Genomic DNA, 19,488 nt, shown 5'->3' with positions numbered 1-19,488 from the left:
TTATTATTATCATTATTAGTATTATTATTAGTATTAGTATTAGTATTTATTGTATTCCGAAGGCAACAGGGCCCTCCTCAGCCTTGCTCTGAAGTCACCCAAGTCCCTCTGGAGTTCATGAATCTGACTTTCAAGTTTCCACAAGGACTCGAGATGAATCACCTTGTACAAATCTGGATCAACCATATCTAGAAGTGGAGTAGAATGAACGAGTAAGGGGGGATCTATTTATAAATGATTGAATTCGAATGAGTTAGTTAAAAAACCACGACTGTTCACCTTTTTTTAAATAAAACTGCTGACTTTTCAGCTTATGTAAATTTAAAAAAAATGAATCTAAATACAACATATTATCTTTATTGTATTTCGAAAAGAAAAGAAAATTGCTTTAAAATAAATCTAACAAGTTAGTAATCTGTTGCAAAATATATTCCATCTGTTAGATAACTTACAATATATTGACAATCTGTTGCAACCGATGGATATATCTATTTGATTTTTCCAATAAATATGTCATATAATGCAACAGATTGCTCATCTGTCGTAACAATTGTCTATAATTGTTTGAAAATTTAAACTGATGTGGCATCTGTTGCAACTTGTTAGTTATTTGTTTATTCAATTTAAGCCATAGATGGGTTAGGAAGAATGAGGTGCGTGCAGATGGATGGATCTACTTTCATGTGTGGGAGTTAAGTATTACTGATAAGGTCATCTGGATAACACATACAAAGTACAATGTTTTTGTGAATGCAGTTTGTAACTGATTAGGCATTGGTCATTCAAACAAGATCCTGCATTGTACAGTTAAGTTTGATAGGTTCGAATTGATAAGGCCGAGGGCCCCATGATGATGGTGTCGATACCCTGTTATGAATTGTTGACAGTTGTTGCTCATGTTTATGTGAGTCAAGTTTTGAGAAGGGATCAATATTTGGTGTCATTGCAAAGATTCAATAGCGAGTGGACTTAACTTTAAGTGTGCATTGGACTCTGAAAAGGCCTTCGAAGCTTCTCACTGCATCAAATAAGAACGAAAAATCAATAGAAATTCCTCTAGCCCAAATTTATATAGAAGTGTTGTTCAAGAAGATGATTACACGCCAGAAGGAGCCGAAGGAAAATGCCTTCAAGGGAAAAGGGAATTGATGAAAGATCATATCATCTGAGAGCTAATTGAAGAGAAAAAATAGGGTAGAAAAGAACTTCTAGCGAATCTAGCCGATGAAACTGAATTAGAACATGAGAAATTTGAATCAAGTGCAAATATGAAAGTGTATCTACTAATGTAAATCTGTTTGTTGTTTCTCTGAAAGAAAAATAATGTAGATGGACCCTTTGCTAGGGAGATGCTACTAGGAAGCATGGTGAGGATTATCATCGACATAGAAAACAACAAAACACCGAGAAAGCAGTCTCGCGAGCATCGAGGGTTAAAATGATAGATAGTAAATCGAGAAAATTTACGCCAATAACAGCTGCAGTTAAAATAAGGAATCTAAGCAAAGACGACAATTTTTGAATTTTAAATTGCATCTCATGCCTTCTTGTTTGTGGTTCTGAATAGGTCCACTACTATTGATTTGACCTGATCAAAACCACAAATAAGATTGAAAGACAGATTGAGTATCATTAATCCCTTAGCAATATGTATATAATTGATAGTGTTTTCTAGCCTTAGCATGCTTTTAACATATCTTGGAGAAGATTAGAGTCTTGCTGTAATATATGAATCCCGATAATTTTCAAGCTTGCCTCCAACTTGCTGATTATGTATTCAATCTTGTCGTTGAGGTCAGTGTAGAGTTCTTGGTCTTTTGTGAGCTAGTCAACGAGGAACAATTTCTTCAAAGTTGTGGCATCGTAAAAGGCCTTCAGGAGGCTTTCAGAACACTTTCTTCAGTAGGCTTAAATGATACACGTAGGGTTCGCTATGTTTGTTTTAGGTCAAAATGTGTTGATACACACTCAAGCAGTGATCCCAACAGTTGAACGACTCACTTTTATCGAGCGTTGTTCATTGCAGCTTGCTCAACAAACCTTCAAAGGATTTGATAGATCAATTAGCCTGAAATTACGTAACGTTTGATCTAAACTGATTCTACCAAGCGTATCAAACGTTACGTAACTTCACGTTCATTACCCTATCAAAATTTTTGGAGAAGAGGAATTTTTGATGCTTTAGGCATTGGTTTAGAGGAGATGAATAGAATTGGGAATGGAAATTAAGAGAAAAATGGAGTGTGTTTGAGAAGAGAGGGGGACATTTTTGGAGGGATTGGCCATAGTTTATGCCACGTCTATTATAAATTGAAAATTAGTGCTGTCCAAGAATACTTGTTCGTGGGCGTGTTTTTTTTTTTTTTTTTTTTTTTTTTTTTGGTGTTTCACGTTTGTTTCTGAGGTTCGGTACTTCAAATTTTTGATTTTGTAAAATGAAAATTGAACATTGAATCAAACTAATTCAGTTTGGTTCGGACTTTTGAATTATTGACCGTATCAAAAGTAGAGGTTAACAATAGTTATTCTATTTGAAAAATCTATGTATAATTTATCTATTTTTATTTATTTTATTTTAGTATTAAGTATTATTCCTTATTCAATATATTTTTTAAATTATTATTTTCATTTATTTTTATTTGCTCTGTTGGATTGGGTACTCTCCTTAATAAATCTCTCACTTTTATAAAAGTATAAATAATTTTATCATTATAATCCTAATTAAAATTAAATCTCTTCTCAAATTAATTAACATTATATTTATTGAATAAGGGTATAATAACAAGATTTTTTTCAAACTATTCTTGAAATATTAAAAGAATAAGTATTTAGAAATATAAGCACAAGTCAAATAAAAAAGAATAGAGAAAGTAATAAATTAATTGTATTATTAAATTACCTCTATTATTTATTAATTTTGAGCGAACAAGTGTTATTGTAAGGAGGGAGCAACTGCCATTTCTTTGGATGTTGGGACAATTGCATCATATATCTGTAGAAATAATATTTTTCGCATTTCAATTTGTTTGTGTAATTCTTTTTAAGAGTCTTCTTGGCCAAGTGGTTAAGAACAACTTATTTTAAGAAGTGGTTTTAAAAAATTAGCTGTTGTGAAATAATTTATGTTTAGCAATACATTTGAAATAATTATAATAACCAAATGGTATTTGAAAAATCTTTTTTTTTAAAGAAAAAGTTTTTGTAAATCAAATTATGAAAGAAAGAGCTAAATTCCGATGCAAGTGTACTAATAGAAAAAAGATATTTAAACATTTACTTATGATAGATTATAATTACGTTTAGTACTTGTACTTAATCAAAATAAAAATATATACTACTAAAGTTTTCAATCAATATAATATATAGATAAATTAAAGAAAATATTGAGTTAGTATTTAAACAGGATGATGAAATAAACTAAAAATATATAAAGAAAAAGCATAAATTATACAAAGCTATACTAACAGAATCAAAAGAAAATGAGTTGATATAGAAAGTAATCAAACAAGTCGTTGTTTAAAATAAAAGATAATGAATTAAAGAGGAAAATATTTGGTAAAATATGTATTTATGGTAAAATATATTTGTTTCGAAAAAGATAAAATTTAGCTTCTGCTCCAACTCTATTTAAGAAGCAAAATTTTTTAGTTTCCAAACACTTTAAATAAGAAAATGCCTAGTTACATCTATTTGCAGGCCAAACACTTTAAATAAGAAAAAAGTGCTTCAAACCTTAAAAAAAGCTTGACCAAATAGGTTATTAATTCATTTAAAAGAAAAATCAATTTTATTTGGAAAACTATGTTAGAATACTTCTTTTTTTAAGAATATCGTTATAAAAATACTAACTTATTCTTTTGAACTAATAAACTGTTTAAAAATTTTAATTATATCATATTAACATATTTTAAATTGATTATAGAATACTAAAAATAATTGTTAATAGTGAAATTACTAATCATAGTCGTAATAATTTTAGATGTTGTTATGAAAAGAATGAAATTACTATTCTTATATAACTATGTTTTGTTGCTGATTTCGGTCTGTCGATTCAAAATTAACAGCTAACTGGATTAAAAGTAATTAGTTTCTCTAATTCAAAATTTTTTATGTCAAATTTAAAAATTTACCACTCTCAATTAAAAACTATGCACATACAATATATAATATTGCTCATTACAAAAAGAAATATAAAACTTTGTTTCTATACCTCCGCCCCACCCACCCACCCACCAAAGTTTACCTTCACCATCCCGCTTTAATCCCGCACTCTATTTCTACTCCCTAAAACTCCTACTCAAACTATACCAATAAATTTAAGATAAAGCATGAAAGATGATTTAAAATTCTTTCAAAAATCTAATTTTAAATATGAGATTTGATTACTCTTGTTTTGACTCTTCAAGTACTTCAAATTATTTGATCATAGTTTTAAGTTAAAATATTATACAATTTATTAAATGATGTGGAAGCAAATTTTTCTAATTAAATTTGTTTGTCCTATAATTTATCTTTAGGTGATTTTTCATTGTTTATTCTATAATTTATATTTAGGTATGTAACTGTGATTTAAAAAATAATTAATCTTAATAATAAATGATATAAATAATTAAAAAGCTAAATAATCATGATAACATACCTTAATAGTTATTTATTTATAGAAATTTGATGAGCAATATTACCTATAATTTTTTTAATCACTTTTGTAAATTGCATTAAAAAAATATTAATCAAACATAATTCACAAAGATTTTTTATTAAAATATTACCACTTTGTTTAAATGTGTTTTTGAATTAGATGACTCAAACAATATTCATTTTGGCAGCAAGAAATCGCGTAATTGATAAGAATAGATACCTAATAATTATTTTTTAAAAATTTAATGTTTATTTAAAGTTGAACAATTATATAAAAGATTAAAAGAAAGTAAATATTTAGAAACATTCACAAAAGCACAACTAATTTTCAAATAAAGTAAAAAAAAAAAAAAAAGATATAAAAACTTGTATTTTGTTGTTACAAATAAAAAGTCTATTTTTTTTGTTGGTGCAAATTTGTGTATAACATAGATAGTTATTATTGCCTTTAATACAACTCCTACAAAAAGTATATTTGAAGTTTAAAACTTCCACAAAATAATAGAATTTTGTAACCACCTTAAAATTGTTTAGTATTAAATATAAATTTTGAATATTAAGTTTTCAATTAATTTTTTTAAATCATTTCAATATAAAAATTTTGCTGATTAACTCAAATTTAAATATAGATATATTTTAAGATTAAAGTTTTCAAGAACAAAAGAGAATATTTTAAACATAATTTATTAAATAAAATAAAGAAGTGAAACTTTTTGAGATTATGGGATCTTATTATTTCTATTGAATTTATATAGCTTCTAATTTAATTCAGAACAAAGAAGGATGCTATTACTATTACTTATGCTATGGCAATGTTCATCTTAAATCATAATAGTCTAAACTAATTCACATAATATAATATAAAAGCATGCATATGCGCGCACTCACAAAAAAAAAAGAAGCCAAAGGTCAAAAATTTTATTATCGAATTAGTATATGACAAATGAAAAAATCGAGATTCAAGCAAATAACTTGGGCAATCACCAAAAAAAAAAAAAACGTGAACAAATAAATGCAATTATACTTATAAAAAAAAGAATATATTTATATAATGATATCAAAGAAGAATAAAAGAAACTAATCATTGCTATAAATTTTTATATATGCAGAGACATCAAAATTAAAAGTAACTTTAAAAAATAAACAACAAACTGACCTTCGACGTATGCACCAAAATAGTATAAAGAATGTAAAGAAAGATTAATTAGTACTTTTGTGAATGAAATGATCACGGAATATTCTCTCGAGATAATAAAATTTAAATTTAAAAATAATTAACAATAAATAGAGAAGAAGAAAGCTTACACAGACATATGTGTCACTGAAGGTGTGTATATATATATATATATATATATATATATATAAAGTTGTATATTCATGCATGCTAAAATTACGTTCAAATTCAAATTTGAATGTTGATAACAATTTGTTAGAAGGATAAGATTCTAAAATGTCATGATTATCTTATAATTTACATATTTAGGATTTGCAAAAAAAATATATTTCAAATTAATAATATCAATTAGGAGTTTTCTATAATAAAAATAAATAAATAAAAAATAATATTTAAAATTAATGATATTGATTCTAAAATAATAGTATTAACTCATTTTAACATTTCCATATGTTTTTCCCTTTTTTTTCTCTTTTATGATTTTCTTAAAAAAGTAAATTAATTTGATTTATATCTTATATAATACTTCTCTATTATTATTATTATTATTATTATTATTATTATTATTATTATTATTATTATTATTATTATTATTATTATTATTATTATTATTATATGTACGACTACTTCTTCAACTAATTATTAGTACTTCGTCTTCAATATATCCTACGTAATACTACTATCACTAATTATTGTTATTTTGATAAAAATTTTATCTTTCATTAATATGTAAATACATTATATTTAAATATATTTTATAACATTTATATTTTAAAAGAGATAAATTTGAAATAGTAAAAGTCTATTAGAACTCTTTAACTATAGGTTTCTATTTTTAAGATCATGAAATTTCTTTTTCTTTTTTTAGAAAAAAATAATGTATTTCAAATTCATGATTTTAAAATTTGTTAGAATCTTAGAATGATAAGACTCTAAAATGTCATAATTATCTTATAGTTTATATATTTTGAGTTTGGAAAATATATATACTTGAAATTAATGATACCAATTAGGTGTTTTCTATAAGAAAAAATAAATGTAATAAAATAGAATATTTCAAATTAATGTTATCAATATTAAAATTTTAATATCAATTTATTTTAACTTTTTTCACATGTTTTCCTCTTTTTGTTCTCTTTTATCATTTTTCATTAAAACTATTTTTTTTAAAATCTTATATTATTATTATTATTATTATTATTATCATTATTATTATTATTATTATTATTATTATTATTATTATATCCCACGTATTGTTGCTTCTTCTACTATTTTTTCTTGGTAAACTTCTAATTATTATTATTATTATTATTTATATTTATATTTATATTTTATTTTTTATTTAATATTTAAATATATTTTAAATTATATTTGAAAGGATTTGAAAGGGATAAGCTTATGTTCTTAATTTCAAGCTAATGAGAATGGAATTTCCTTTATTTTTTTTTTAGAAAAAAAAAATAATGCATTTCAAATTCAATATTTTAAAATTTTTTAGAATCTTCAAAAGATAAGACTCTAAAATGTCATAATTATCTTACAGTATTCTATATTTTGAGTTTGCAAAAAATATATATTTGAAATTAATGATACCAATTAGGTGTTTTCTATAATAAAAAAAATGTAATAAAATAGAATATTTCAAATTAATGTTATCGATATTAAAATATTAATATCAATTTATTTTAACTTTTTCATATTTTTACCTTTTTATTCTCTTTTATCATTTTTATTAAAAATATTAATTTTTTACTTATATTATTATTATTATTATTATTATTACTATTATTATTATTATTATTATTATTATTATTATTATATCCCACGTATTGCTGCTTCTTCTACTAATTTTTTCTTGGTAAACTTCTACTAATTATTATTTTTTATATGTTTTTCCTTTTTGTTCTCTTTTATCATTTTTTATTAAAAATATTAATTTTTTAAAATCTATTATTATTATTATTATTAATATTGTTATTGTTATTATATCTCACATATTGTTGCTTCTTCTACTATTTTTTTCTTGGTAAACTTCTACTAATTATTATTATTATTTAGATTAATATTTTATTTTTATTTATAATTTGAATATATTTTAAATTATATTTGAAAGGGATAATCTTATGTTCCTAATTTCAAGCTAATGATAATTTTTTAAATAAAGCCAATATTTTTAAATACAAAATATCTTATATTTTAATTCAAATTTCTTATTACAATATTCATAACCTTGTCCTAAAAACTGGCACGTGGCTTTCTATTGTACTGCCATGTAGCATCTTGTCTTCTTTTAGTTTTGCCTTTATATATATACTATTATTAGTACCCACACGATGTGCGGATAATATTTAAGTAAAAGTAATCATTAAACATAGATAGTTTAAAAAAATAATTTAGATTTACAAATTTATCAAATAGTAAATCATAAAAAAATATTTATTGACCAATAGATAAGCCAACATAAACTAATGAAATGTAAGTCAAAATCTTCAATCAATTAAAGTTTCTTGAATAGTTCATAACAAATAATTCATAATAAATTACTTCAAAATGAAAAAAAAAATAGATAAAATCAATTTGAATTTATTAAAAATATTTACCTATATACGAATATTGAAAGGAGACCAAGTATAAATAAAAAATATTATCGTTCTAGTTATACCATTTATAACATTCACACTTAAGTCAAAATAGGATCATAAAATACTAAATATATTTTAAAAAAAAGAAGATAGAATTTATCTTTTAAAATTTTAAACGAATAAATCATAATAATCTCAAGCAGGATCTTGAAATTTTTATTTTTCATTCACGTAAAAAAAATTAATATATTTTTTTTATCAATTGATTCATTATTTAGTGAGACTATATTACGAAAATTTATATTTGGATAGAGAAATCACTCAGGTAACAAACTTATTTTTCTCAAAAAAGAAAAATAATTTTTCTCAAGAAAAAAAACTTATTAAAATCATTTTTAACAAATAATTTTCTTGCTTCAAACCTTTATTGTTAGAATATATAGTGACCTTCTCATAGGTTTCTTCTGCTTGACATCTCATTATTAATTAGTGACAATAGTCCTTCAATATGCGGATCTTTTACAATACCAAAATATGATATTGAATAATGATTAATAAAATAAAAAAATCAATCATTTTTATACCATAATTATGCAAGACCTCAAAATAATATATAATCAAGAAATTATATTATTCATAGTATAAATTTATATTTTTATAAAGAGATTAAAAAATTAACAAACTTAATTTTCTCAAGAAAGAAGAATCACTATGAATAATTCAAATCATTTTCAACAAATGATTTTCTTGTTTCAAACCTATGTTACATTGTGATTACATTGTTCAACCTTCTCATATGCATATTCTTCTGCTGAACTCTCATTCTGAAATATTGATTACATTTCATCAATATGTGTGATTCTTATTATGTCGAAACCTTTATATTTAAAGCCTAGAATTTATGAAGAAAATTTTGAATTAATATTTAGCAAACTATTGAAAATTCTTATTTCTACATATTCATAATGAAAAGCTTGATAAATACCAATAAGGCTAATGATCAATAACAATAACAGTGAGAGAGAGAGAGAGAGAAAGAGAGAGAAGAAAAGTGTGACAATATTTTTGTGTTATTGAATTAGTAGGTCAAATTTTCCATATAATAAAAATAGAATGTAAATTATAAATTAACTTTTTAAAATTAGTACACAAATTAACTTAAATTATAAAACTTAAGATATTTATTTTTTCAAAATTTAACTTTTCCATATAAACATCACTGAATTGATATAAACAATATTATAAAACGTGATAAATGAATTAAATAATCCAAAAATGTTGTGGCATTATATTTTTTTGGCCCTATTTTTTTTAATACATAAAAGATGCTAAATCCATACAATTACTCCATTTAAATGTGAAAATCTTGTTGAAGACTAATACCCCACTAAAATAGATTAATACATATTAATTTAAAATTTCAACAAAATAATCTCCTTTCTTTTATAGTCCAAACTTACCATTTAAAAATTATTTCATTTGAATTAATAAGTTCATAGTAGATTGAACAAAATAAGTTAATTAATTATATGTATTTCCATTAAATAAATAATGTACGACATAACTGTAATACGTCTACACAATCAACTAATTAGTTTCAATTAATAAGAATCAATTTTACAATCATAATATATAAACTCAAGTTCCTTAAATTTAATGTTGTAAATTTCAAAATATATTTATGGTTAAAGTAGTAGTCAATGTTCGTTGTTTTTTGTTTCAATATATGTATATCAATTACGTAACTTTGCATATATTTTCTATTAAAATAATTCTCAATATTAACTGATTTTTACATCAATTTAATCTGATTAATTTGATGAAAATAAAATTATTATTAATATTATAAATATATGCTTACCGTAAATCTGTCCTAATTTTTTATCTTGATTATATTTAATTAATGTACAATTACATAAAGGACTCAAAAACGGAAACAATTGATATTAGTTACCTTTATCATTTCGAAAATTCAATCCCATAAATTTCTCATATTTTTATAGTTTGATTATATTAATTTGATATTAGTTACCTTTATAATTTGGGGAATAATTTAAAAAAGGTAACAATTAATTTTTTTCTCAATTACTGATTTATTTCTCAAAAATTTCTCATAAAATTATAATTTGACTATAGTCAATTGATTATTTAATTATATTTATAATTTTCTAATCACTCAAATAAGGTAACAATTATTTTCTTTCCTAATTACGGAGTTTCTTATATTCATTCATTTATTGTTTTACAAAAATAGGTCAAACTTATTTGCGATTAAAGTTGAAATATTTTTTTAAAAAATGTCAATTAAACTTTTTTCATATAAGTTGTTTGATTGCTAATTGATTATTAATTCACAATTTTTTCTTGTAATACTTTCTTGATTTACTCAGTTGTAATGAAATCATAATTTTTTAAATATGATATCATTATTTATATTGTTTGTATGTTTTGAGGGATGACATCTATATTTTTTTTTATTTTCCATCCGATGTTCGGTGCCCTCATTGGAGCCCCAACTAATCCGGATTGTGTGTTGCAGGGCCCATTCAGGTGGCAGCGCTTCCAACAGAATTTTCTCCATACCCAGGGTCAAACCTTCAACCTCTGGTTAAGAGTGGAGCAGCTCTATCCACTGCACCACAACCCATATTGGTGACATCTATATTATCATATTCCCCATTTGATAATATTTATTTCAAGATTGGCAATTAACTATTTTCTATTATATAAAAATGTAATTAGTGAAATTCATACAAAGATTGTTTAATTAGTTGAACTTGTCTCAATATAGTAGTAATATCTATTTTTAACTATCTTTCAAAAAATTTGTATTTTTGTTTTATTTGAATTCAAAATTTTATATCCTTTCATTAATACTAAAAATTTCTCATCTCAATTAAAATATTTATTTTCCAATTATGTCTATTGATTGTAATTGATTACCCTGTTATATTGAGTTACTCAATATGTCTTTTCGTATATGTCAAGTAATTGCACAACTAACATTACATACTTTTTTTAAACATACACAGGCTATGAAATAAATAAATAATCGACAAAACATAAATTAATTAACTACTAATCTTAATATGAAATAATTGAACAATTATTTATTTTTACCACAATATGAAATGTGAGATAATATTAAATAAATAAATAATCAATAAAAACATAGAATAATGTGACATAATCAACTACTAATCTTAATACGAAATACTTGAACAATCGTAATGGTTTTCATCCGATAGCAATGAAATTTAATTATTTTTTAACCACAATATGAAATGATATTAAATGAAATAGTATGAAATCATAATAGCTTCCACCCAATAGAAATAAATATTAGTTATTTTTTACCAAAATATGAAATAAGAAATAATATTAAATATTTAAATAATAAATAAAATAGTTTTTTTGTTATAAAATGATAGTTTTTTGTTGTAAGAATTCAAGAAGATAGTTCTTAAGATGCCATTTGTCTTAAATTTAGGCTAGACTATACAACTTTATCATGTATATAAATATCTCACCAATATACACACACACACACACACATACACACGTATTCACAACCTCATTTGAAATCAAATAGGGAAATTCACCTTTTCTCAAAATGACACTCAATAATTTGTAATTATGTTAGGTTTTTGTATCTCAATTTCTTTCAAAAACTATATAGGAAAACAAAGTAGTATCAGTTAAGTTTAATGAATAATCATACCGATAATAAAAATTTTAAAAATGTAAACAAAATCGAAGTAATGAAAAATACAGGGAAGAAAATGCAACTATTAATTGGAAGATAAAAAAAAATAGTAAGACTAAATAAGAAAATAAAATCAGTTGGGTTCATAATCTTGAAATCATCAACTACTCAGAAATAAATTAAAAAATAAAGGACATATCCTTAAGCAAATAGTATCAACTTTTTTTTTTTCCTTTTACAAATTGCAGAAGAAACTATATTACAATAATTAAATTATTATAGAATATGATAGTGGGTATGTGAGCGAATAGTATTCAGAGAAAAATAATCAAGAAGTTCAAAACTAATTCTCTATTGAACCATATGTGTACACAACAATGGTCTTTTCTTTCTTCTGTGGAAATACACTAAGAGTTGAATAAAACCTCCTCCTTAGTCGAGCGAGTTCTTGTTTCTATGCTTTCTTCTTCAGATAATCTCATAGATTTATATTGTGAAGTTAGAATTCACACACACACACACACACACACACACACACATATATATATATAATATTTTACATAGAGATTTTTATATAGAAATGACTCTTAATTACAGTATTATTTTACCATATATGTTGCTTGACTGCTAATCAATTAATAACTTTCATATAATTAAAATATGAAATAACTTTTCCACATTAATATTTACTTAAAAATCTAAACAAAGTAAAAATAAATAAATAGATCAAATAATTTGGTCACGCAAAAGGCTGTGATTTAAATGACTAAGTTTGTTTACTTGTGAAAAAGAGTCCCTACATAAAAGAGAATTAATTGAGATTATAATTTGTAAGCAATTTACCATTTTTGAGCAATAAATTAATAATAAATTGTTTAGGTAGAATTAGCAAAAACATTTCTAGCTAAAAAAGGAAATAATCGATATTGATTGAAATTTACTATAAATCATTTCCTTTTATATTTTTTAAAAAATTCATTAATATGGCAAAAAGAGATTTTATGTTATGTAAATTATTTTTTTATGGTAATATTATAGACAATATAGTAAATGTTTTATAGAATAACCTAACATGTTGAAAAAAGTCTATCTATAAAGGAAAATTAATACGAATTAATAATTTTACTAGCAATTTATAATTCTTAACCTACAACTCAAGTATAAATCGTTTAAATGTAAATATTGTGCTTTAATTCTGATTAATATAGAATTGTTGAAAAGTAAATACTTAAAATTTTCTATTTTTGTGCACTACATCTCCTGTAATTTTTTATATTTAATTGATTACATAATTATCTCTCTTTCCGTAATTGTAGTTTTCATTCAATATTAATCAAACTTAGTTGATTTATATATACCATAATATGAAAATTTTGAATAAATCTACAATATTAATGTTCCTTAACTCTTAATATTTTTCATCCAATATAAATAAAACTTAGTTATTTTTTATCACCATATAAAATAAATATAAAATAATTAATTATTTATAAAATAATTTTTTATTGTCAAAATGTCAAGTGGCTAGTTCTCAAGATGTTACTTGACTTAATTATAGGCTAAACTATTCTTCTTTATTGTATGTATGTATGTATGTATGTGTATATATATATATATATATGAAATAATTAACTACTATTCTTAATATTAAATAGTTGAACAATCATAATAGTTTTCATCTAATAGAACTAAATGTTAATTGATTTTTACCATATTTTTACCACAATATGAAATAACATTAAACGAAATAATATTAAATCATAATAGTTTTCCTCTAATAGAAATGAATCTTAATTGTTTTTACCACAATATGAAATAATATTTAGTATTTAAAGAATCAACAAAATAGCTTTTTGTTATGAAATGATAGTTTTTTGTTATAAGAATTCAAATAGTTAGTTCACAAGATGACACTCATCTTAACTAATAATAATTATGTTAAATATGCATTTTCTTTTATGATTATATGATTTTTTTTTACAAAATTAGCTAGAATCAACTATGATCAGAATATATGATGAAAATATATTACTTTTCCATATAAATTACTGGCTCATGATTACTTGTATTACAATTTAGTAGCACTTACCATAGCCATATATGGTAATGATTGGCAGTGTAAAGGTTTGATTTACTATATATACGATTCACTTACCATAGTCATCTAATTTTCATCCATGGGAGTAAGGAAATCTACAATTCACTTACCATATCCATCTACCATTTGTATGATCTTTTTAAATCACTTGATTGATTGGAATATATATTTGAAAATTGAAATACAAGTTGTGGAATTAGAAGTATCGTTTGATTGCAATATATATTTGAAAATTGGATACAGATTGTGGAATTACTCCCATAGCTTGATTGAAATATTATTTGGAATACAAATTGTGGAATTACTCCTAATGATAGTGGAATTAGGAGTAATTGATGGATGATCTTCTTAAATTACTTGATTGATTGAAATATATATTTGGAAATTGGAATACAGATTGTGGAATTACTCCTATAACTTGATTGGAATATATATTTAGAATATAAATTGTGGAATAACTCCTAATGATAGTGAAATTAGGAGCAATTGACGAAATTTTTATGTCGAATTTTTAAAATTTTTACATATCTATGAAATAATCTATATACTAATTAAATAGAAGGCAAACTTAATTATTTTTTACCACAATGTGAAATATATAAATAATTATAATAGTGTTCATTAATAGGAGTCAATTCTAATTATTTTTTTATCACAATATGAAATAATAGAATAAACATATACAAAAGTATTCATCAAACATTTTGCTTTATTATATATAAAGAGTTGAAATATATAAATAATTATAATAGTGTTCATTCATAAGAGTCAATTATAATTATTTTTATATAAAGAGTTGAAATATATAAATAATTATATAATTATTTTATTTTTATGCAAACTTTTTTGCTTTATTATATATAGATAGATTATTATTATATCCCACGTGTTGCTTCTTCTTCTACTATTTTTTTCTTGGTAAACTTCTACTAATTATTATTTTTGACATGTTTTTTTCTTTTTGTTCTCTTTTATCATTTGTATTAAAAATATTAATTTCTTAAAATCTTATATTATTATTATTATTGTTATTATTATTATATCTCACGCATTGCGGCTTCTTCTACTATTTTTTTCTTGGTAAACTTCTACTAATTGTTATTATTATTATTATTATTATTATTTAGGTTAATATTTTATTTTTTATTTAATATTTGAATATATTTTAAATTATATTTGAAAGGGATTTGAAAGAGATAAGCTTATGTTCCTAATTTCAAGCTAATGATAATTTTTTAAATAAAATCAATATTTTAAAATACAAATATCTTATATTTTAATTCAAATTTTTTATTACAATGTTCATGACCTTGTCCTAAAAATTGACACGTGGCTTTCTATTGTGCTGCGATGTGGCATCATGTCTTATTTTAGTTTTGCTTTTATATATATAGATTATTATTATTTTTAATTATTATTATTATTATTATTATTTTTATTATTTTATTATTATTATTATTATTATTATCCCACGTATTGTTGCTTCTACTATTTTTTTCTTGGTAAACTTCTACTAATTTTTTTTTTTGATATGTTTTTCCTTTTTGTTCTCTTTTATCATTTTTTATTAAAAATATTAATTTTTTAAAATCTTATATTATTATTATTATTGTTGTTATTATTATTATACCTCACGTATTGCTGTTTCTTCTATATTTTTTTCTTGGTAAACTTTTACTAATTATTATTATTGTTATTATTATTATTATTATTATTATTATTATTATTATTATTATTATTATTTAGGTTAATATTTTATTTTTAATTAATATTTGAATATATTTTAAATTATATTTGAAAGGATTTGAAAGGGATAAGCTTATGTTCCTAATTTCAAGCTAATGATATTTTTTAAAAAATAAAATCAATATTTTTAAATACAAATATCTTATATTTTAATTCAAATTTTTATTACAATGTTCATAACCTTGTCCTAAAAACTGGCACGTGGCTTTCTATTGTGCAGCCATGTGCATCTTGTCTTCTTTTAGTTTTGCTTTTATATATATATATAGAGATTATTATTATATCCCATGTATTGCTGCTTCTTCTACTATTTTTTTCTTGGTAAACCTCTACTAATTATTGTTTTTGATATGTTTGTCCTTTTTGTACTCTTTTATCAATTTTTATTAAAAACTAATTTCTTAAAACCTTATATTATCATTATTATTATTGTTATTATTATTATATCTCACGTATTGCGGATTCTTCTACTATTTTTTTCTTGGTAAACTTCTACTACTAATTATTATTATTATTATTATTATTATTTAGATTAATATTTTATTTTTAATCAATATTTGAATATATTTTAAATTATATTTGAAAGGGATAAGCTTATGTTCCTAATTTTAAGTTAATGATAATTTTTTAAATAAAATCAATATTTTTAAATACAAATATCTTATATTTTAATTCAAATTTTTTATTACAATATTCATAATTTTGTCTTAAAAACTGACACGTGGCTTTCTATTGTGCTGCCATATGGCATCTTGTCTTCTTTTAATTTTGCTTTTATATATATATAGATCTAGCCAATTAATACATTCTATCCATCATTAGTTTGAGACCATCAGACTAATTTTTTTTTTATTAATTTTTTATTTTATTTTCTTACATTCCATGATAAAACAAAACTAAACAACAGATTAAAAACGAGGAAAAACAACTATAAACTAATCTACTGCATTTAATTTGCTTTTCACTTAAAATAATAAAGTACTTTATATATATAATTTGAGCAATCTTCTTTTTTTTTTTTTTTTTCTTTTCTTCTGCTGGCATTGGTCACAAGCCCTCACAAATTGACAGATCCGAAATGAAAAGAGCAACATCTTAGGAATCCGAGCACCTTAGGTGCAAAGTATTAAAACTCAAGTCATAGCATTGTTAGCCCTTACACAAATACAAAAATTAAGTAACATACAATGGAGAAGTTGTATCTGTGCTTTTGCCCTGAAATATACTCCCATTACTTATGATCCAAAGGTCATAAATCACAGCAACAAACTTCTGCACCATCCATAGCAGCAAACACTTGCTTAGAGAAAACTCAAAAAGGATAGCAGTTGTAGTTTAGGCTTTAAAATTTTTCTTTATTTTCCTGTTTTACATGAACGCGTTAGAGTACAAAACGTAACAGACTTGCACAAGATACTAGTAGGTCCACATTCCTTATCGTCTTCCGAGCTTCATGCAGGATCCATACGGGTTGCCATATATACATCAAAACCATCACAATAGCCACATTAAATAAGACAACATAAAGAAGGAATGACAACTTCAAGGAAAGATGAAGAGATCTTGTAACAAAGACTTTACTTGATAGTATACTATATTTTGTACATTGACATTCACAGCGCACAAAACTTAAAACTCTTACAAAAAAAAATATATATAAAGGATAAAAAGATAAAATAAAATTATTAAATAATAAAATGGAGGGACAAATAAGGCAACATCACAATCACAACAGATTTATCATCACATAAAATAGCAACTTTCAGTGTTAGTTTGTATCATAGCAATAAATTTAACCATATAATACAATAAAACTTAACACAAAACAAACATTATATTCAACCATACAATACAATACAATACAATACAATAGGTAACAACCATCCAAACAAGCTATTTAAGCTTTTCCATCAACCATTAACCTTTTGTCAAAATCATATCAAACTCAAACAGATAAAGCTTTACATAATGACCAAGCACCAAGCTGTAGATCGACTGTGCAAAAGTAAAACCATAAGTAGGCATAAGAGTTGAATTCTCAAATTCGTATGCTGGGTGGTAGTAAACTTTTTTCAGCCTTAACTTGAGGATCTTTCGTGATGGGCTTCACATAGATCCCAATACTCTCAACGCCATAGTCGGTTTTGCTACCATGAAAACCACCAAAAAGACGATGATTTCCTAGCTTAAAGTTGAAGTCCATGTCATCAGTTGAAGTAGCGGTAGACCCAAATGGTCCATAGGAACCCTTGTTGGTTCCAAAACTTATACTTTTCAGCTTTGTAAAATCATACGATTTTTTGAAACAACCGCTTATGGAAGTAATGAACTCTGATGAATAATCAAACAGAACTGCACGGAAGTTTTCACAGCGATGATCCCCGTGCTTGTTTGACAGAACTAAGTTGCCATTTTCATAAAACAGGAACTGAAGTGCGTGAACTGAGTATTCCTTGTAGGTAACAACAATCCCAGCAACTTGGTCTCGTCCCTTTTCATCCCAAATGGTTCCACCACTTCCTCCCGCTGGGCCAACTTTAATCATATTCATATTCTCACTTGCTTCTGAAAACTAGTTCGAAAATTTAGTTATCTATAAAAGCACAAATACAAAGCAAAACGTTAAAAATAGATTTCATACTGGAAAAGAATAATCATTTTCAGTAGTTATTTTCCCAATTAGGACCTTAAAGCTAAAGACGATTGACATTTTACCTGATATAAATTGTGCTAATATTTGGAATATAATTCAGCTTATCGCGCACTAACAATCTAGTTAAAATCCTCTACAGATGAACATGGAACTCTCCTCCCACCACGTTCTTGTAGTTGTTCTTGTTCTCTCTCGCAGTGAAGCCCTCTTTTTTAAGACAAACTTTGCTCCTTGTTATATAAGATTATTGCAAAGAACATAAAACATTTGTTATCAAAAGAAACTAGATGTAAAAACAAAGCCGGTGAAACCTTATTATGAGAAGAGGGCAGTAGCTTTCAAGTTTAGCAATACTAAAGTTTACCCCAAATGAACGTGGGAACAGCTGTGATCAATGTACTTTTGGAGAATTTTTCGTTATGTCCATTCATCCTGTTGGTGAATTTGTGTAACTGTTTCGTTGTAGTTGCTCTACAGCATTTTCCTATTGTCACTCCTTAGAGCCTGAGCCCTTCAGTTCATGTTAGTTCGAGTTTTTACCTGTATGTTTATGTAAGGGGTTAGCCGGTGCACTAAAGCTTCGGCTATGCACGGTTGGAAAAATAAAGGGGTATCTCAAAAAGAATTTATTTTATTGATGTCTAGGTTCATTCCTTAATATCTTGATAATGAGCCTTTAATATGACCAATTTTTTTCTCCATGAATAGTCTTTATTGGCTTTCACTCTAATATGACTTTAATGTTATTAATTAGCATTAACTCTTTTTATTGCCATTAATCTTGTTTTCTATTGCATTCTACAATCATAATATTCCATTCATTAGAAATCACCATTACTGGTACGTTGACTTACTATGAGAACGTTGGTCTCCATCTTTTGGCCTATATGT

General features: G+C 24.3%; 1 protein-coding gene across 1 annotated transcript; it reads right to left on the bottom strand.

Annotated features, from left to right (window-relative positions):
- Nucleotides 1-17,982: 17,982 nt before the first annotated feature.
- LOC107865768 (inactive protein RESTRICTED TEV MOVEMENT 1-like) lies at nucleotides 17,983-18,510 on the bottom strand. The gene has a single exon (XM_016711954.2). The coding sequence runs from the start codon at nucleotides 18,493-18,495 to the stop codon at nucleotides 17,983-17,985; it is 513 nt and encodes a 170-aa protein (XP_016567440.1). The 5' UTR covers nucleotides 18,496-18,510.
- Nucleotides 18,511-19,488: the final 978 nt, after the last annotated feature.

This window comes from Capsicum annuum, chromosome 3 (assembly GCF_002878395.1).
Source record: "Capsicum annuum cultivar UCD-10X-F1 chromosome 3, UCD10Xv1.1, whole genome shotgun sequence".
NCBI lineage: Eukaryota > Viridiplantae > Streptophyta > Magnoliopsida > Solanales > Solanaceae > Capsicum > Capsicum annuum.
This window is presented reverse-complemented; position numbering and strand designations above follow the sequence as displayed.

Bases quoted from the DNA above. Each gene is read 5' to 3' on its own strand.
- LOC107865768 (XM_016711954.2), bottom strand. From the start codon at position 18,495: ATGAATATGATTAAAGTTGGCCCAGCGGGAGGAAGTGGTGGAACCATT.